At 43.5% G+C, this 21,946-nt stretch overlaps 1 protein-coding gene across 4 annotated transcripts in view; it reads left to right on the top strand.

Moving 5' to 3' along the window:
- The window catches only part of SQOR (sulfide quinone oxidoreductase), a 62,391-nt gene that overhangs the window by 14,138 nt on the left and 26,307 nt on the right, over positions 1–21,946 (top strand). Inside the window, exons 1-4 of one of the 4 annotated variants that reach the window (XM_044924980.1) lie at positions 2,054–2,188; positions 8,349–8,599; positions 12,627–12,797; positions 19,309–19,362. In XM_044924980.1, the coding sequence (XP_044780915.1) occupies positions 8,366–8,599; positions 12,627–12,797; positions 19,309–19,362 (459 nt within the window). In that variant the 5' untranslated portion in view covers positions 2,054–2,188; positions 8,349–8,365. Of the gene's footprint in view, positions 1–2,053; positions 2,189–2,578; positions 2,722–7,468; positions 7,590–8,348; positions 8,600–12,626; positions 12,798–19,308; positions 19,363–21,946 lie in introns of those variants that run through there. The other 3 variants (XM_025295520.2, XM_044924981.2, XM_025295519.2) reach the window with 3 other exon arrangements.

Below are 21,946 nucleotides of genomic sequence, written 5' to 3' on the forward strand. Positions count from 1 at the left end.
TGTGGCTCTGGTCTTGCTGCAGATTCAAGTGACTTTTGGGAGATCACCTTGGGTCTCTGAGCCTCAGTTTTCCCATTTGTAAACTGGTATCAATACCTCCAGTGTAGGCTCAGGTATGGGCCTTGTAAATTGTAAAGTTCTAGGCACATGGGAGGGAAGTATGATTATAATTGTGTTGCTACTTGTATTTCCATTATCTTGCTATTACTTGAAATATTCATAGATGTAGCATTTCAGTGACTAAAGAGCAAAGCTAATGTCCATCCTGACACACAGTTTTTTGCTGTTTCATTCATTCTAATTTTTTATTGTGGAAACTTTCCAGAATATACCAAAAAACCACAGATTACCACAAGGAATGCCCATATAAATCCATAAATTGGCTTCAAATTATCAACTCTGAAATAATGCCATTTGTAGCAACATGGATGGACCTAGAGATTATTATACTAAGTGAAGTAAGTCAGACAGAGACAAATATCATATGATATCACTTATATGTAAAATCTGAAAAAAATGGTACAAATGAATTTATTTAAAAAATAGAAATAGACTCACATAGAAAACAAATTTATGGTTACCAAAGGGGAAAGGAGAGGCAGGGATAAATTTGGAATTTGGGATTAGCAGATACAGATTACTGTATATAAAACAGATAACAAGGACCTGCTACTGTACAGCACAGGGAACTATATTCAGTATCTTATAGTAACCTATAAAAGAAAAGAATCTGAAAAAGTATATATACATACACACACACATACATACATATCTGAATCACTTTGCTATATACTTGAAATGTAAATCAACTATACTTCAATAAAAAATTAAAATTTAAAAAATATTATCAACTCATGGCCAATCTTGTGTCATCTACACTCCTACCTACTTGCCACTTGTAATATTTGCAAGCAAATCCAAATGATTTCAACTGTAAGAATATCAGTATGTATTTTTAAATTTTAAGAGCCCTTAAAATTATATTAATATCAATACTATTATTCTACCTGGCTCATTCCCCCCAAAACTTAAATTTTTTCTTCCAATTTGCTTAGTAAGCTAAAATTTAATATCATATATTCCCTCCCATCTCACTCCATGGGGCATAATCTATATTATATCTGAATGTAAATAAAATTCAGCTGGTAGGCATTTTCCTTGAGTTATCTCTTAAGTCTAATGCTGTGAGACTCCTCAGTGGAGGAGTCAGTTTGAATTAAACTCTCCTCTTCAATTAGTCATGTGACCTTAAGCAGGTACTCCACTTTACACTAAACTTCAATTTTCTTTTCTGTAAAATGGGGATACTAACACTCTCTTTACAAAGTTATTGTAAGGAGTCTGTCTCTGAGATACCATCAGATCAGATCAGATCAGATCAGTCGCTCAGTCGTGTCCAACTCTTTGCAACCCCATGAATCGCAGCACTCCAGGCCTCCCTGTTCATCACCAACTCCCGGAGTTCACTCAAACTCACGTCCATTGAGTCGGTGATGCCATCCAGCCATCTCATCCTCTGTCGTCCCCTTCTCCTCCTGCCCCCAATCCCTCCCAACATCAGAGATACCATAAGTACAACTAAAACTCGCAACAAATGTTAGCTGTTACTGTTATGACAGTCTCTCCATACTTTTTTTTTATTGAATCCTGTCTTCTGGAAGTAATTTGGTGGAGAGATGTAAATAACTGATGATAGTCAATGGCACCCCACTCCAGTACTCTTGCCTGGAAAATCCCATGGACGGAGGAGCCTGGTAGGCTGCAGTCCATGGGGTCGCGAAGAGTTGGGCACGACTGAGCGACTTCACTTTCACTTTTCACTTGCATGCATTGGAGAAGAAAATGGCAACCCTTTCCAGTATTCTTGCCTGGAGAATCCCAGGGACAGAGGAGCCTAGTGGGCTGCTGTCTATGGGGTTGCACAGAGTCGGACACGACTGAAGCGACTTAGCAGCAGCAGCAGCAGCTTTAGTTAAAAAGCCCAGAAAGCCCAAGGGGGAGGAGCTAATGAAGGAGGCGGAGCCTTCCAGACATTTTGCCACCTGGGTACTAGGTGTAAGCCCAACCCATGCTGTGTGTAGATGAGGTTCACTTGTGTCTCAGAGACTGGGACCCACAGAGATCCAGAACTTCAGGACTTCACAGCTCTGTGTAAGCTTGATAGGGAAGCTGGAGGCCCAGAGTGCAGGTAGGAGAAATGGGGTAGGTGGCGAATGCTGGAGGCTGCCTGTTGTCTGTTTTTCCTCTTTGGTTTTCAAAGTTTATATGAAGGTGATATAAACTTTGAAAACCAAAGAGAAAAACAGACAACAGGCAGCCTCCATGAAGGTGATATGTTAAAAAGATGGCCTTGTGGTTATTGAAACCCCAAGCAGAGGGCCCAGCCTGTTGTGGGCTTGAGATAAAATAATAGTGACCCCATACAAAGACCCCTCAGTTTCCTCAAGAGCAAAAATAACTGAAAGATTGACTGTAAGTCCTGTTGGCCTGGTGGATCTTTTGTTAAGATGCTCTGAATAATTCTTGTGTAGAGGCCAGCTCTGTTTGAACTCAGCCAAGTGTCCTAGCTGACATCCAGTGAGTGGCATGTCACATGGCCCAGGATTAGGGAACTCTCGACACTGGCAGTCTGCACTGATTTTCCCAGAAGGGCTGGCTGTGGAAAGGTGTGGAGTTCCAAAGACTTGTCTGGACCAGGACCCCAGATCAGCAGCCAGAAATGTAAGTAGGAGGTGCTAGCAGGCCGTCTTATCTTTCAGTTAGCAGGGGTTTTACTTCTTCAGTCAGACTACAGATATATCAGAGCATTTATTTTGATTCTTTGAAGGAAGCTCTCAATTGATTTAGGATTAATTGAGGAATTTTTATCTAACTTAAAAGTATGACATTATTTAATTAGAACATGTATTTGATAAATGAAATACATTTATTTCCACTAAATAAATGTGGCACTTGTTAAAAGAAAGTTAACTTTGCCTTATTGATTCTTTTAAAAAGAGTGTGTGTTTCACTTTGTAAGAGTGTAGAGAGAAAGCAGCTACGTTTCCTGCATTGTTGGTAATTCTTATTTCTTAACTTCAGGTACATGTGTTTCAGACTACCTTCTAGGGAGACTCAGAGACTTAGATTTATGCTCCTTAGTTATTTTGTTGACAGATTTTTTATTTCTTTGCTGTTGACTCCAGGGTCAAGTTTGGCCTTTTTTTTTCTGTTTTTTTTTTTTTTCATTCTGGTTCAGATTATGTGACTTGTTTCCTTCAATTGTCTGTTTTTTTTTTATTGTTTCGCCAGTCTTGGTTTAGGTCAATGTTCCAACATTCCAAAGTGGGATCTAAATTATGATTTTGCTTTATTGTTCTGGTTTCTTTCTGGTCTTTGACTTTGTATCATGCCCTACCTTCTCTACGATAGCATTAGATTGTGGTTCTGGTTTTTCTGATCTGAAAGTTAGGATGACATTATATTGTTAGAATGAGACATTATATTGTTAGCATTAGATTGTGGTTCTGGTTTTTCTGATCTGAAAGTTAGGATGACATTATATTGTTAGAATGAGTGTGTTACTGAGATTTTCAAGTGTTTTGAAACTTGGAACATTTCCTCTAACATGTTATTTGTGTTTGTGAAATTTTTGTTTGTGGTTGAAATTTGACTGCAAAGGCCGGGACATTCTGCTTGATGATGATTATTAATGAAGTTGATAGAATTAGTTCAGAGGACTTTGTGTTTATTAATACAGAATCCAGAAATAAGCTGTGGGGAACTGCTGAAATAAAATAGAACTTGCCTTCTTGGCTGAATGAGGGAAGTATTTGCATAAACTCTTCCTCTTTCAAGAGGAGAACCATGGGGTACTAGGCTGGAAGGCAATTAGGAGGTTGAAGGGCCTCAGATTGCGTGGCTTGAAATCAGAAATTTAGCCAGGCCTCCTTTTAGGTCATTATTTTGTAACTCCATGGAGTTAAGGTTCTGTGTCAGGGGAATTGCCTGGCAGTCCAGTGATTAAGGCTCTGCACTTCCACTGCTGAGGGCCTGGTTCAGTCCTTGATTGGGGGACTAAGACCCCACAAGGCATGTGGCCAAAAAAAAAACCCAAAAAAGATGTTGTGTGGGGACCATGAAAAAGTGGTTTTCCTAAAAGTCAAGTGAGGAGATTTGCTGTCATATAGAAAGGCAGAATATGAGGACTGTCTATTCACCATAAAGTATCTTCTTCCCAACAAGAGAGTAACATTCTACTTGGTGATTTCCCCCACTCCTCAATCATTCAGTTCGGTTCAGTCCCTTAGTCGTGTCCGACTCTGCGACCCCATGGACTGCAGCACGCCAGGCCTCCCTGTCCATCACCAACTCCCAGAGTCCACTCAAACCCTTGTCCATCGAGTCGGTGATGCCATCCAACCATCTCATCCTCTGTCATCCCCTTCTCCTCCTGCCTTCAATCTTTCCCAGCATCAGGGTCTTTTCCAATGAGTCAACTCTTCGCATCAGGTGGCCAAAGTATTGGAGTTTCAGCTTCAACATCAGTCCTTCCAATGAACATCCAGGACTGATCTCCTTTAGAATGGACTGGTTGCATCTCCTTGCAGTCCAGGGGACTCTCAAGAGTCTTCTCCAGCACCACAGTTCAAAAGCACCAATTCTTCGGCACTCAGCTTTCTTTATAGTCTAACTCTCACATCCATACATGACTACTGGAAAAACCATAGCCTTGACTAGATGGACCTTTGTTGGCAAAGTAATGTCTCTGCTTTTTAATATGCTGTCTAGGTTGGTCATAACTTTCCTTACAAGAAGTTTAATTTAATTTTTAATCTTTTAATTTCATGGCTGCAGTCACCATCTGCAGTGATTTTGGAGCCCAGAAAAATAAAGTCTGACACAGTTTCCATTGTTTCCCCATCTATTTGCCATAAAGTGATGGGACTGGATGCCATGATCTTCATTTTCTGAATGTTGAGCTTTAAGCCAGCATTTTCACTCTCCTCTTTCACTTTCATCAAGAGGCTCTTTAGTTCTTCTTCACTTTCTGCCATAAGGGTGGTGTCATCTGCATATCTGAGGTTATTGATATTTCTCCCGGCAATCTTGATTCCAGCTTGTGCTTTCTCCAGTCCAGCGTTTCTCATGATGTACTCTGCATATAAGTTAAATAAGCAGGGTGACAATATACAGCCTTGACGTACTTCTTTTCCTATTTGGAACCAGTCTGTTGTTCCATGTTCAGTTCTAACTGTTGCTTCCTGACCTGCATACAGATTTCTTAGGAGGCAGGTCAGGCGGAATGGTATTCCCATCTCTTTCAGAATTTTCCACAGTTTATTGTGATCCACACAGTCAAAGGCTTTGGCATAGTCAATAAAGCAGAAATAGATATGTTTCTGGAAGTCTCTTGGTTTTTTGATGATCCAGTGGATGTTGGCAATTTGATCTCTGGTTCCTCTGCCTTCTCTAAAACCAGCTTGAACATCTGGAATTTCATGCTTCATGTATTGCTGAAGCCTGGCTTGGAGAATTTTGAGCATTACTTTACTAGCATGTGAGATGAGTGCAATTGTGCGGTAGTTTGAGCATTCTTTGGCATTGCCTTTCTTAGGGATTGGAATGAAAACTGACCTTTTCCAGTCCTGTGGCCGCTGCTGAGTTTTCCAAATTTGCTGGCATATTGAGTGTAGCACTTCCACAGCATCATCTTCCAGGATTTGAAATAGCTCAACTGGAATTCCATCACTTCCACTAGCTTTGTTTGTAGTGATGCTTCCTAAGGCCACTTGATTTCACCTTCCAGGATATCTGGCTCTAGGTGAGCGATCACACCATCGTAATTATCTGGGTCGTGAAGATCTTTTTTGTACAGTTCTTCTGTGTATTCTTGCCACCTCTTCTTAATATCTTCTGCTTCTGTTAGGTCCCTACCATTAGGAAACAAAAAAACAAATAAAACTCGAACAAACAAAACCAAATTGACTGATTTTTAAAATTTAAAACTCATTGAAGAAAATGTGAGAAAAGCACATGCAAAGAAGAGGGAAAAAATCAATTATAGCTATATCAAAACATTGCTACTATTTTAGGTATCAATACCGTGAAAAAATGGTTTCCCTGTTGTGGAAAGTATGGAAAATATCTGGATTTTTTCATTTAAGATTTTCATGTTAGCACTGTTTGTTGTTGATAGAGATAGTAGATATAGTGGTTTAAAGCAGACACCCTGGCTTTAAAGTGTCCAGGTTCAAATCATAATCCACATGTGAGCTCTGCTTCAGTTTTATCATCTGTAAAATGGTGATAATGATAGTCAGCTCACAGGTTAAATGTTTGTATAAAGGACTTAGAACATGTTTGTTATTGTCATCAAAACAGTTTATTATTGTAATATTAATGTATGCATATAGTAGATAATTTATAAGATACAGAAAAGCAGAAGAAATAAAAATCACCCATTATTCTAAAACCCAGAGAAAATCACCAATGTTAACATCTTATTTTTTTAAAATGCATTTTTCTCTTACATAGTTGAACTTGTATTTCCAATTAATATTCTGATCACAACATAAGTATTTTATATGCTCTTTGTAAACATAATTTGAAAAAACTACATAGATCATCTTGTGTAACAATATTTTATGTAACCTTTCCTCAAAGTTTGACATGTGGATGGCTATCTCTGTTCCCCCTACCCATTTTAAATAGAAGCAATCATAAATTAGCTTTGGTTAGAACAGTCTGGAACCTGAGCCTTCCCTGGCCAGTCTAGAGCCTGCAGTTGTTTTTTCTGTAACCAGAACGAAATCAGATCCAATCCACAGGCCAGTTAACTCAGATTTGACTGTTTTATGAATGAATATGTGAGATATATCTTTGTAGAGTCTTGTCTTCTTAAGTATTAGAGGTTATTTCCTTAGACCTGAGTCCCAGAAATGGAAGAGCAGAGTCAAAGGATGAGAAATGTTTTTGGTAAGAGTCATACTGACTTAAATTTGTGGCAACCATGAATGAACCTTCGTCAGTTTCTGTAACCCCATGTACCCTCCCCCAGATCTGGGTTGCCTGTCAGATCTGAAATACTGAGGAAATTGTCATGGGTACCAAAACACTGGAACAGAGTTAATCCTAATTAAGATCATCACTCTGGCTCCTCCTTCTCACTCCTCCAGGGCCCTTCCTTCTTCCTTTCTTAGCCTTTCCCCCTCCCAGCTTTCTCTAATTCCCTTGTGTAGCCTTCCTCTTCTCCACCGGTGGGAAGTCAAATAATTAAATTGTTCCCATTTAGAAGTTAGTGATCTTAGCAGCTAGAAGTGTAATCCCCCAGCTGGGTACTTGCTGGGTACCCCCAGCTGGGTACTTTTTATAAAGGGTTCGTGGAACATGGGAACCCACAGGATGGCACTAGATGGTGAAATTTAGGGCTCTGTAATACACAAGGTGGGGGGTATTTTGGCCGGGGCCCCTCAACTTACATGATAGATCACATCCAAGATATAAAGCCCGTCTGGGGATGGGATGAAGTCAAGGCCAGTTTCTGAGTAGCCTTCATTTCCTCACTGCCAAAGCACCAACTGCTAGAGCGGAAACACCTTTTCCTAAAGGTGAAGTACATCTCTTGGAAAACCTGTCAAGGGGAGATTTTTACTGAATTGGATATAATAAAAGACTTGTCAGAAGGATATGCAGATTCTTTACATAAAATATAGCTTATGATACTAGGGAAGGGCTCCTTTTATGGCTTTTTAATCATGTGGTTGAAATTGCCAAAGGTGTGAAGGGCCTTTGCTCATATATAGCCTGTGATCTGATTAAATTGCATGTCTCTGGCACAGCAGATCCAGGTACTTCTGAGTGGGACCGAGGCTCTGATTTCTGTGACCTGAACCCTGAGCTGTAGAAGGTGGGTTTCTTGCTGAACTCTCTGTTTTCAGCAAGGTCTCAGGTGGCAAGGAATTGCAGACTCATACATCTCTGATGGACCAAACAGCCAAAGAAAGAGTTGAAGAATGTGCCAGCGAGAAGAGGGTGACAGTGGGTTACCCTAGATGATGCCCTCGTTTTAGGGATGGACAAGGATGGGGACAGGCATGTTATGAGAGAGAACTTAAAAGGTGAGGTTTACTTGGTTCAAACAAAGCCTGAGATGTCCTGAAGGAAGGAGGAGAGGGAGAAATGGAAAGCTTAGCTGGTGGAGCATTCTCAAGAAGCTCTTGATCATGGCCAGGTGGGAGGGTGGTCTTGAAATGGTGGGAACCAGCTGGAGCCGGCCAGATGCCAGTCTCCCCTTCCTCCCTAAAAGAAAATGCTTCAGTCTCATAGTGGCTCTTTCTTTATTCAGAGTCTTATCTGTTCCTTTGTAGCGTGATCCGGCCTGAAGATGACGTTGCTGGCCTCTGTGGTGTCCTGCTCCCGTGTCCGGCTCTTCGCCTGCTTCCTCAGGCTGGGCTCTCAGCAGGCCAGCCCCCTGCAGCTGCACACAGGGGCCAGCCTCGCAGCCAAGAGCTACTATGAGGTGCTGGTGCTGGGTGGGGGCAGTGGTGGGATCAGCATGGCCGCCCGCATGAAGAGGAAAGTGGGCGCGGAGAACGTGGCCATCGTTGAGCCCAGCGAGGTAAGTCTCCCCCTTATGAGTGTGTGTGTGTGTGTGTGTGTGTGTGTGTGTGTTGATTTGTGTTGTGCACAGGCACGTGCGGGTTAGGGGCTGAGGTGGGGATGATTGTCATGCCCTGGGCCTCCGTGTTGCCAGGTTCATGCTTCTCTTTCTGGGCATAAAAAGCAGGTTGTCCAAAAGGATTGGGAGAAGGTGGGGGGAGGGAGAGAGCAAGGACAGATCTCTTGGCTTCTTATGATCTCCTCTGTGTTAGTTTCTTAGAAGTGCCGTAACAAATGACCATAACAGTGTGGCTTAAAACAGATAATTTATCCTCTCACAGTTCTGGAGGCTGGAAGTGCAAAACCAAGGTGTTAGCTGGGCCATGGTTCCTCTGAAGGCTGTTGAGGGCAAGGGGAGGCTGTCCCATGCCTCTGTCCTAGCTTCTGTGGTTGTGGACAGTCCTTGGTGTTCCTTGGCTGGTCGTGCGTCACTTCAGTCTTCACGTGGCCTTCTCTGTGTGTGCCACTCGTGTCAGCACAAGACCTTTCCACAAGGACATCGGTCATTGGATTAGATTTTAGAGACAATCCAATGGATAAACATTAGAGAGTTGAGGACACTCTAATCCAATATGTGTGCGTGCTAAGTCATTTCAGTCATGTCTGACTCTTTGTGACCCTATGGACTGTAGCCTACCAGACTCCTCTGTCCATGGGTCTTGCCAGGCAAGAATATTGGAGTGGGTTGCTGTGCTGTCCTCCAGGGGATCTTCTGGATCCAGGGATTGAACCTGTGTCTCTTACATCTCCTGGCAGGCAGGTTCTTTACCACTTGGGCCCCCTGGGCATACCCTAATCCAGTATGACCTCATCTTAAATTGATTACATCTGTAAAGACCCTATTTCCAAATAAGGTCACGATCACAGGTCCCAGGGGTTGGATGTCAGCATATATTTTGAAGAGAGACAGTTCAAGTCACATTACCCTCCACCTTCAATCTCATGTGCAGAGGAAAATCGGTGGTCATTGCACTTTCCTTTCCCTGTTCCAGTCTGGAGAAAAGATGATGAGTTGATGGGTGGGGAGGCCTCTGAAAAGGTGTCAGTAAGTTTGAGAAATTTAAGTGTAAGGGATTATAAACAGATTATGAAACAGAAAACGGTAGCAGACACCAAAAGGGAAGCTGGGAAGTGTTTGTAAGGCACTAACATTTTAAGGTTGTCCAGAGCCTCAGAAACCCACTCCAGTACTCTTGCCTGGAAAATCCCATGGACGGAGGAGCCTGGTAGGCTGCAGTCCGTGGGGTCGCGAAGAGTCAGACACAACTGAGCGACTTCACTTTCACTTTTCACTTTCATGCATTAGAGAAGGAAATGGCAACCACTCCAGTATTCTTGTTTGGAGAATCCCAGGGACAGAGGAGCCTGGTGGGCTGCCATCTATGGGGTTGCACAGAGTTGGACACGACTGAAGTGACTTAGCAGCAGCAGCAGCGCTTCAGAAGAAGACTCAAGATTTTTGACGGTTTGCCTAATATTTCCTAAGGAACCAGACATGCATCAGTGGGGAGTTGTATCTTTGGGAGGTAAAATCAAAATGGACTTGATGCCTGTTTAGTGGAGAGGGTGGGGCAAGAAAGGCACACTTCTTTTCAGCAAGTCTTCCCTGTACCATATGGGCTGTCCAGGGCTTTGCTATATTCTCTGATTGGTATGCTGTGATCTGTGGGGAGATGGTAGGGCGCTCTCTGTCAATTTCCCCCTTTTTTAAATAGAAGAGCTAAGTTTAAGTTTCAGCTCTCCCCACCTTTTAAAAAATTATTTTTAAAAATTTTATTTACTTAGTTTTGGCTGCGCTGGGTCTTTGTTGCTGCACACTGGCCTTCTCTAGTTGCGGTGAGTGGGGCTACTCCCTAGTCGCAGTGCAAGGGCTTCTCACTGCCGTGACTTCTCTTATTGCAGAGCGCAGGCTCTAGGGTGCTCAGGCTTCAGTAGTTGTGGCACGTGGACTCAGTAGTTATGGCTCATAGGCTTAGTTGCTCCGAGGCATGTGGGATACCAACCTGTGTATCCTATATTGGCAGGTGGATTTTTACCACTGAGCCACCAAGGAAGCCCCAGTTTCCTTTTTAAAGTGACTTTAATTCAGGGACAATATTTAAAATGACAGTGGTTTGAGAGCTGTATTAAGTGGCCTCTGGATTGTAGTTATCCCACAGAAGGTCTCCTGTGGGGCTACTCTTTGCAATGCGACAGGCTCCTCTGAGGCACTGGACACAATTCAAGAGACCAGGATGGAGTCTGCCTTGCTCCGTGAGGATGTGCATGACAGGGCTTCTGAGAGGAGCTGCCAGTGGCTCAGGTATTTGGTACTTTCCTTTCTGTGTCTGGTTTAGGGATTGCTGGAGCTCATGCTTGTTGGCAGTCTAAAAAAATGATCCGAGCTTGTATTTTCATTCCCTTTTCTGTTCAAGATGGACTTGACATCATTGAGCTCTCACAGCTGGTGACCTCTGCCCCTGTTTGATCCTATGCGTTATGGCTGTAGGGAGATTGCAAAGCTGTTCCTATGTCCTCTTCACTCTCTGGGGCTGTTGGCAATTCTGTCTGGTCAGTTTGAGGCGTTTTGATAATGTTGAGATCTCTTGGTCCTCCAGTCTGCTCCATGGATACATGGTAATTCTCAGAGGCCATTAAACCAATCTGCCCTTTGACCCTGAGTCTAGGACTTTCACAACTAACTGAGATCAAGAGTGGACCATCTAAAGCAAGAGGACTCCAGAAAATACTGAAAGTTTGGGTATCAGGGGGTACGATCTGATGCCTCCTGGCTTTGGGTGTAAAGACCTCTGAGAAAGGAGAAGAGGGACTCCAAGGACTGACCTGGGATATCTGCTGTCCTCCTCATGGGCTTGGGAAACACAGGGGGAAGTTAATGAAGTTCTGAGCATCCCCAAAGTGGCAGAAAACTTTTCAGACTCGCCTCACAAACTTCTGAGTAACGATATTTAGCCTTCTGGACTTAATTTTTCTTTATATCTGTATACATGAAATGGACTCATAATATGTGTGTGTGTGTGCTAAGTGCTAAGTCACTTCACTTGAGTCTGACTCTGTGACCCCATGGACTATAGCCTGCCATGCTCCTCTGTCCATGGGATTCTCCAGGCAAGAACACTGGAGTGGGTTGCCATGCTCTCCTCCAGGCGATCGTCCCAACCCAGGGATCGAACCCACATCTCTTATGTCTCCTGCACTGGCAGGCAGGTGCTTTACCACTAGCCCCACCTGGGAAGCCCGTGTATGTATGTATGCTTGTTTATATAGCATGTGGGCTTTCCCGGTGGCTCAGCGGTAAAGAATACACCTGCCAATGCAGAAGACACAGGTTTGATCCCTGGGTTGGGAAGATCCAGTGAAGAAGGAAATGGCAACCCATTCCAGTATTCTTGCCTGAAGAATTGCATGGACAGAGGAGCCTGGCTGGCTACAGTCCATGGGGTTGCAAAGATTTGGACGTGACTTAGTGACTAACGCAACAAATATAGCATGTACATGTTAAACACCAGATCTACTTTGTGTTACTCGTTCAGTTGTGTCCGACTCTTTGTGACACCATGGTCTGTCCATGGAATTTTCTAGGTAAGAATACTGAAGTGGGTTGCCATCCCCTTCTGCAGGGGATCTTCTTGACCCAGGGATCTAATCAAGGTCTCCTGCATTGCAGACAGAGTCTTTACCATCTGAGCTATCTTACCTACGAAAGAATTCAGCCAAGATCAGCAAAAAAACCCCATAAACTATCTTTAGTGACCACTGTATTATCTATTGCTTAAAGTGGATTTAAGGTAACTGCCCTTCAGAATTTAACATAGTAGGAAACACCAGTGGAGTTGGTGGGGGAAGACTAACCTTTTGGAGACTTCTCCATGATGCTTCAAGGGTCAGGAGGGAGGAATTGGGAGAGTCTAGCTCATGTACCTTTAGCTATGACTCTTTTGATCAGTCTCACGTTGTAATGAATCTCCAAATACTTTGTTTTTTAGACACATTTCTACCAGCCCATCTGGACCCTGGTGGGTGCTGGTGCCAAACCATTATCCTCATCTGGCCGTCCCACAGCAAATGTGATTCCATCTGGTGTGGAGTGGATCAAAGCTAGGGTGGTTGATCTGAATCCAGACAAGAACTGCATCCACACAGATGACGACAAGAAGGTAACCACTGGAGTCCTTTGGCTTTTGTTAACCTGAGGGTTTATACTGAATGCACATTGTATCAAAATGGACAGCTTCGTGGTGAGAGGGTGGGGGTATCTGTGTGTGTGTGTGTGTGTGTGTGTGTGTGTGTGCTGAATACTGTGTGAGATGGGACGGGTGTGGGGAAAGGAGGACGGGATAGATGGAAGGACTGAGTGAAGCTGAATTACTAAATGAACAATGAAGACAAGCATTTGTTGAAAACCACTGTTTGCCCTGTTGCTTATAGTATCATGTACCTGAATTCTTATTGAACAGACACTATTGCTCTGTGTTAAAATACCAGGTACCTCCCTCCTTTTTCCTTTGAAGCAGTGGGCCTCTCCACCTGACAGATGGCCCTGCAGAGGAAGGGGATGCTGGAGAGTATCCGTCTCAGTCACACTAGTGGGTGCTCTGCTGTGTGACTGCGGTTAGTGTTAGGGCTAAGAATTGCTGCTGCTGCAGCTTGAGGGTCACAATTGCTCAGCACCATAGACGTCTCCTCCCATCCCCACCACACTTGGATCCCAACTTTTCAGCAGCTGCAGCCCCTGGGTTTGACTGAGGGGATGAGGGCAGGATGGTGAGAAGACAGGCTCAGAAGCCATCCTGTCCCCTCATCTGCTGCTGAGCCTGCAGCAGCCGCTATGCTGTCCCCGGCCTGTCCCAGGGTCTGGTGGCTCTTGGGCCCTCAGGGTGTTATTGGCCTTAATACCCTGACCCATAGCCCTCCAAACTGGGCACTCCAGCATTTTCACAGAACTGTAGAATCAGAGTTGGTGGAAATCTTTCATCTCTAACCTCTTGTTCTAAGCAGGGACCATTGGCTGCAGGCATTTTCAGCCTTTCCTTAGGTCATGGATCTTTCCAAGCAGGACCTTAGCCTGCTCTACAGAATGCATATAAGTGCCTAATTTTGCATTAAATTTCAAGGAGTACAGAGATTTTTTGTAGCTTTTCCCTGAACCCTGATCAAGATTACCTGCCTAGCTTCTGTTAGTCCTTTCTTCCTTCCTCCCTTAGTATTTATTTATATTAAGCGTTATTATAACCTGTGTATACAGTTTTAAGAATATACAAGTGAACCAAAAAAGACAAATATCTTTATTGTTCAGGATTTTATATTCTAGTGGAGGAGGACATACAATAAACAATAATCATAATAAGTAAGTTATATAGTGTGTTAGAAGGTGATGAATATAAATTCAAAAATAGAGCTGAGTTACTTGGACTTGGGCACAGGGGTTAGGGGGTTGAATTTAAAGTGGGTTAGGAAGTGGGTTGGAGAAGGCATTGGCAACCCACTCCAGTACTCTTGCCTGGAAAATCCCATGGATGGAGGAGCCTGGTAGGCTGCAGTCCACGGGTCGTGAAGAGTCGGACACGACTGAGCAACTCCACTTTCATGCATTGGAGAAGGAAATGGCAACCCATTCCAGTGTTCTTGCCTGGAGAATCCCAGGGACAGAGGACCTGGTGGGCTGCCATCTATGGGGTTGCACAGTCGGACATGACTGAAGCGACTTAGCAGCAGCAGCAGTAACAGTATTTACATGTCCCACTTCTCTGAAAGTTAGCACTCTTCATTTTTTTTAGGCAGACAGGTTATATGAAGGTTCTTCCTTTAATGAGTCAGAACCCACCTTCCTGTAACATCTTTTCTGTTTTGTCTTTGGCCTCTAAGGTGTTAGTGGCCATAATACTTTTCTTATTCCTTATTCTTCCTGTAGTGTGGGAGAGAAGATCTTTCTTTTCAGCGGAGAAACCCTCCAGCTAATTGAAAGTGGCTCTCAGAGTCCGTGTCTGTCTTCTTCTCAGGTAGACTTTTCCTCCTGTCCCCACTTTCCTCAGATCTCATGGGCTCCAATCCCCTCCCCACCCTCTTTATCCTGTATTGGACATCATCTGGCTTGTTAGTACTCTGAGATCCATGGCCCCAGTAGGTGTCTGGGAGAGTAACCAATGCTACAGAACAGCCCAGAATAGTGTGGGACCGTTCTCTTCCACAGCTGGCTAGAGCCCAAGCTAGCATTTGCCAGTGACATTTCTCACAGTATTGATTCATGCTGGCCTAGAGACCATGGGCCTTTTATTCACATGATCTACTGTCAAGTCAGGCATCCCCCATCCTAAAATATAGACATATTTATATATATGTGTGTATATACAAATATACAAATATTTAAATATACAAATATATAAATATACATATATGTGTGTATATATAAATACACACATATATGTATATATAAATATATTTGTATATGTGTATACAAATAAATATACATTTATTTACATTAAATTTAAAAATTTATATATTCTTTATATATTGTTTTTCCCATGTTGATAAACTTCCTTATTTTCCCCAACATCTCCAGGAGAACAGACTGAATTAAACACAAGACTGTTTTCAGTTCACAGGATTGAGCTTTGGGGCTTCTTTTTCTCACCAGTCTGCTGCCAGTTCAAGGGACCAGCAGACCTGTATCTTTGAAGACACGTCACCCCTTTGGTACAGCAGTGCCTGCCTCCTAGCCAGACCCCTCTGCATTGCAGGAGTAGCTCAGTACCTCTGTGATTGGCTTTGTGTGTATCTTAAGGAACGTAAACTTGTCTCACCTCTTGAGAATGAGAGGTACTGGGAGGCGCCCTCACTTTTGAACCCTGCTTAGACTCTAAGGTCTAGACGCTTGGGAGAGTTGTAGTGCCTTGTTAGGGCTAAGGAATAAGGTGATACATAAACTGGTGAGACTTTTGTCCAGGATTTTTTAAGCAAAAGTATTCCATAGCCAGGGCTTCCCTTGTGGCTCAGCTGGTAAAGAATCTGCCTGCAATGCAGGAGATCTGGGTTCAGTGCCTGGGTTGGGAAGATCCCCTGGAGAAGGGAAAGGCTACCCACTCCAATATTCTGGCCTAGAGAATTCCGTGGACTGTATAGTCCATGGGGTTGCAAAGAGTCGGACGTGACTGAGTGGCTTTCACTTTTCACTTTCTATTCCATAGCCAAGTATCAGAAATCTACATATCATGTCTCATCTTGCTTTTGGTTCATCCTCCCAGCTTGCCTGGATCTTTTACATTTGTGATTCTGTCATCCAGTTAGCAGTTTATCCTTGCCTTTATCCATGATGGGTTCATTTAAGTTCAAGGTTTGAATTCTTTAACATGTCCCTAGAGAACTTTTTTTTCTAGCATACATGAATCAATCAGTATTCTTTTGAAAATATTAAACAATTTACATAATCGTTTCCATCATTTGTTTACGCTTTCCTGTCCTGTCCACAATGCGAGGGCACTGCTGCAGTCCAGACCCAGTGTGTCTCTGACTCTTCCCGCCCCAGGGGTCTGTCTGGAGTGTGTTCCACAGGCCCAGTGTGTACATGGACCCTTGCTCCTTCTCCAGACTTAACCTGGTTCTATTCCTTGTTCCTGCTTCAGCACACTGGCCTCTCCTCTCCTCAGACACCTCAGCCGGCTTCTTACCTAGTACATGTGCACAGGCTGCTTCCACCTCTTCTCCTAGCTAACTCCTACTGATCTTTATCTTAGACATGGCCTTCCCCCTAGACTTGCCATCCCAGCACTCTGTGATTTAGTAATTGTCTGTGTGGCTTACTGTTCGCGTCTGTCTTGCCCACTAGACTGAATTCCTGGAGGAGTATGAACTGGGTCTTTCTTGTTCGGTGTTCTGTCTCCAGGACTTAGCATAATATCTGTCACATAGAAGGTGTTCAGTTAATCTTTGTAATCAAGTTGTACCTCAATTTCTTCCTCTGTAAAATGGTACTAATACCTACTTCACTGGGTTGTTGTGAGGATTAAATGAATTAAAACATGTAAAATATTCAGGACAGTGCCTTGTACAAAGTGAATGCTTAAGAAATGTGGCTGTTATTACTTTTTAAAGAATACATGAGGGACTTACCCGATGGTCCAGTGGTTAAGACTCCATGCATCCACTGCAGGGGGTGTGGGTTTGATCTTTAATCAGAAAACTAAGATCTGACATGCTGTGTGGTGCAACCAAAAAGTTAAAAAAAAAAAAAGGAAAAAAGAGTATATGGGGAAAAAAAAGGAAAAGGAAATATTTATTGAGTATCCACTCTGCTCACAGAGTTCTTGACTGCCGACTGATGGGAAGCAGGTTTGCAGTCTGCAAACACTTGCTGATGCCCTTCTTTTTCTAAATTATTACGAGACATCTTTTATTAGATGAGCCTGGAATTTTGAAATGGATAAACATCTTGTTTACTAAATTGTTAGTGTCATAATTTACCTCTCCCACCCCATCATGCTGCTGCTGCTGCTGCTGCTAAGTCGCTTCAGTCGTGTCCGACTCTGTGCGACCCCATAGATGGCAGCCCACCAGGCTTCCCCGTCCCTGGGATTCTCCAGGCAAGAACACTGGAATGGGTTGCCATTTCCTTCTCCAATGCATGAAATTGAAAAGTGAAAGTGAAGTCGCTCAGTCGTGTCCAACTCCAGCGACCCCATGGACTGCAGCCTACCAGGCTCCTCCGTCCATGGGATTTTCCAGGCAAAAGTACTGGAGTGGGGTGCCATTGCCTTCTCTGCCCACCCCCTCATATAAAATTACAAAACATTTGTCCATATTTAGCCTTTTGGCAAGGTCTGCACTGTTCTCTGAAACTGCTCAGAAGTTTTGTTTACGAGGTTTTGTAATTCCTTAGAGGTTAGATCATCTGGCCTAGAAGCTTGAACTCATTCAAAATACATGAAGTGTTCTTGTATTCTTTGCTACTTTAGGATTTATTCTCCCTTATTTTTTTCATAATCTTAAGCTTGTATATTATTAGTCCATAAAATAATCAATATTATGCTCTAATAGAACCATCAATGCATGCACAAACCAAAAGCTTTTCTTTACAGTGCTCACATGTCTTACATGTGGGTCAGGACCCCCAGATCCTATGCCATCTCTGACCTTACATCCTGAAGAGTTCACTCAACCATTTAATGAGCCTGGTACACTTTCCTACAGAACAAGGAATTTAAGGGCACTCGGTCTCTATGGGTAGGCAAATCATACAGTTGAAGATGTATCTATTATCTGTCCACTTGGATAGATTGTATTTTTCACAAGCAGCCGAAATCAACCATCTACCTATCCATTCATCCAACAAATGTTATAGACTTCCTCATTTTAGTGTCTTGTGTTAGATTCTAGGACTATAAGGAATAAGATATAACCTTTATCCTCTAGGAGTGTTCAGTGTAGTGAGGAGGGCATTGCTGCTGAATAACACAAGGGCTAAAAAGCATCAGTCCACTGTGCTGAGGGAGCTGCCGGGAGGGGCCAGCAGGGAGGGGGACTGAGTCATAGCCAGGTCTCACGGTGGAGGTGACCTTGGAGCCGAGTCTCCTAGGGCAGGACTTCAGCGACTTGCTCCCCTTGGCTCCCCAGCCCAAGCCAAGCTCTTTCAGGTCTCAGAGGCCCCTCTCTTCCACTGTGATCTGCCAAGCTGGCTGCTCTGCTTCTCTATTTGTGTTTTTCACAAGCAACTGAAACCAACCATCCACCTCTCCACCTATCCAGCCTTCTCTACAAGGCTGTGGTAGTCACCACCTGTGGCTGCAGGCTGGGCTCCCACATTCACTGCTGTCGTTCTCCAGTTCTGTAGGCAAGTCCCTTTACTTTATATCATTTTTGCTTACACTTTTGTACTTCAGCTTGTCTTCCTCCTGATCCTGAACCCACATTTCCATCATAATAAGTATGGATACTTTTGCCCTCAGCATGGATGAGCACAATGCCCATATTTAAAGAGAAGAGTTTTAAATTCCAAACAGCTCGTTCAGTAGGATCAGGTAGGTTCTATCACATCTTTTTCAGTGTCCCTCAAAAGAGCAGTTTCTCAGTTATGCTGTTGATCCAGTCTATACAATAGGACAGATTGGCCTGAGATTCACACATTACCCTGTAGGTGGGACTTACAGGTTAACTTTTAAAGAAAGTTGATTGTTTTAAGATTAGAAAGTCATCCTCCCAGCCTTCAACATGAAACAGTCAGTTCAGTTGCTCAGTCATGTCCGACTCTTTGCGACCCCATGGACTGTAGCACGCCAGGCTTCCCTGTCCATCACCAACTCCAAGAGCTTGCTCAAACTCATATCCATCGAGTCAATGATGGCATGAAACAGTGTTAACACAAATAACTGTGGTCTCTTTTCTGTTGTGCTCCACTGTGTAAAAGTACAGGTATCTCAAGCTCCCAGAAGCCAGGCGTGTTAGATATTTGTGAAGCACTGACATGTGAGGCAGCAGAGAACGGGCAGCAGAGAGGTGGGCATAATGGCACACTGGAGTGTTCATCCCTGCCTGCTGGCCTGCCCACCATCTGCAGTCCCACGTCATCATGTGACAAGATGGAGACGCAGTAGGGGCTACTCATGTCTGGGGTCTGAGTCGGTTCTGGAGCTGCCACTTTTTGGGTCTTGGTCTAAAATGTCGTTGTTTGTATTGCAGATCTCCTACAAATACCTTATCATTGCTCTTGGAATCCAGCTGGACTATGAGAAGGTACTTAAAAATTTTTTTTTAAATTTGTTTTTGGCTCTGCTGGGTCTTTGTTGCTTTTGCACCGGCTTTCTCTAGTTGTGACGAGCAGAGGCTACTCTCTAGTTGCAGTGCATGGGCTCCTCATTGCAGTGGCTTCTCTTATTGCAGATCTTATTGCAGAGCATGGGTTCTAGGGTGCACAGGTTTCAATAGTTGTGGATCACAGACTCTAGAGCACAGGCTCGATAGTTGTGGTGCACAGGGATAGTTGCTCTGTGGTATGTGGAATCTTCCCGGACCAAGGATCAAACCCATGTCTCCTGTGTTGGCAGGTGGATTCCCATCTACTGTGCCACCAGGAAAGTCTGAGAACATACTGTTTTAAGCTACTTCTATTACTATGTCATGGGCTTTCCAGGTGGCTCAGTGGTAAAGAATCCACTGCCAGTGTGGAAGATGCATGAGATATGGGTTTGATTCCTGGGTTGGGAAGATCACCTGGAGTAGGAAATGGCAATCTGCTCCAGTGTTCTTGCCTGGAAAATGATATGGACGGAGGAAACTGGTGGGCTACAGTCCATGGGGGTCACAAAGAGTCAGACACAACTGAGCATGCTTATATAAGTATGTTATACTGGCCTACTTATGCTATGATCAAAACTGCATTTAGTTGTTTTATACTCATTTGGACAAGAAAGAGTATTAAGAAATCCTCTTTTAGTTTTATTTCTCAGCAGCCTTTTTATGGTTTTAAGAAAGTCTTCTCTAAGATTCTGGCAGTGATCATGATATGTTCTAGCTTCAGGCTTTAATCAGAGTTCAACATATCCAGGGCCTGATGGTAATTCTTACAAAACAGCAGCCTTTCCCACACTTACAAGAAAACTACCTTTCTCTGTAGGACTGAGTTGGTTGTATTTCCTTTGAAAGTAAGATTTAGATTGTGAATTCTTAAGCAGACTCTAAGGGTAGAATACCGGCAGTTAGCTTATCAGGCGCTGAAGGGATGTCTAAGTTTTGTTGTATAGAGGCTGGGTTTTTGGTATAAAGTGACTGACACAATATAAATGCTGCCCCAGCAGTTCCTTAGACCTCACTTTTCAGTGAGCTAGGGAGCCAGATGCCCTCTGACAATTTGTGAGATTCAAATTTATTTTCCTAAAGCATAATGGAGTGAGTTAGTAACTATGATTTCCAGAAGCTTCTTGGGGAATATGAATAAGTAGTTAAAGCACATAAAGCATTGTGATAACCAGGTCACAAATTTCAGGAAAGTGGTTTAGGTGAGGGCCTCATCTGAGTTTCATCCGCAGGGTGTTTGATGTGTGTTTCTAGATTAAAAACCAGAATAGTGACATGCCCAGTGTAGGAAGTTGAAGGAATGACCTGGGACCTGGTCTGTGAAGGTTTAAACAAGCCATGGATTAGTGTGGAGGTTGTGATGAGTTTGGTGCCATGGGTCATGAGCCTCATATAAACAGTAAACCATGGAGGACTCTATGGAGAAAGGTGCCAGTGATAGTTTCTTGGAAGTCCATGCCTCTTCAAAAGGTCCACCAGAGTCAACTTATCAAAGGTAGCCTATCTCTATGGTCATGTCACCCTGATGGTTCGCTGTGTGAGAACTGTCTGAATACACCAGTGCTGAGAGTGCTTGCACCCTCCTGCAGTAAACCAAAAAACAATAATATTTAAAAGGAGCTGTTATTATGGAGTCTCTACCATGTGCCAGGGACTATGAAAAGAATCTAATGTTGATTCCTCATGACTGCTTGCGAGGTAGAAATTTTTTATCTTCTCTTTAATAGATGAAGAAACCGAGGCTAAGAGGATATGAGTAATGTTTCCAGGGCTACTGTGTTACTTAGCAGTCTTGGAGATACTAGAAAACTACCCAGGTTAGTGTAAACAAAGGAGAGATGGCTTTGATGAGGATACCAAGGTGTGTGGATCTCGAGGGCAGGATGTTGTTGGGCCTCCAGAAGGACTGATCTGTGATCTGGGTTTTGTTGAATGTGAGCAGCTTCTCTCTGCCCAGCCGCCTCTGCCTCTTCCCCCACCAGCTCCCAGTGAATCTCTGCAGTGCCATGTCCTGCTCTCTGGTCTTCTCAGTGTGGTAGGATGGTCCACAGCTCCCCACAGAGTGGGGGTCAGATCTCATCTCTTTCTTAGACTGTCTTGCTCCTTCTGCTTCTGGGTTCCCAGGGAAGCGTCTTGGATTCAGTGGTGTCATAAACTGCCCTTTAGGAACAACTCTCCTTGAAAGGAACTCGGTTACTACTTTATGGCACCATTTTCCTTGATAACAGCTTCTTCAGATTAGAGAAATATGATGAAGGCAGATTGGCTATTTATCTCCTGGATCCTGAGTTTTGCTTTGGGAGCTGGAAAGCATGGAGGACCTGTGGGAAGGGCTGCAGGCAGTGGGCGGGGCCTCAGTATCTAGTTGTATAAAAGTCTAGGTGGGTCTCTCAACCTTGTTTCCTCATCTTTGTCTGTGGGTCAGTAATATTCCATCCCCTCCCTCATAGGGAGTGTAGTGAGTAGAGTGAATATTAACATAGATGTGAGACGGCAGAAACATTAAAATGCAGGGTGATTTTAT

This window comes from Bubalus bubalis, chromosome 11 (assembly GCF_019923935.1).
Source record: "Bubalus bubalis isolate 160015118507 breed Murrah chromosome 11, NDDB_SH_1, whole genome shotgun sequence".
Classification (NCBI taxonomy): Eukaryota; Metazoa; Chordata; class Mammalia; order Artiodactyla; family Bovidae; genus Bubalus; species Bubalus bubalis.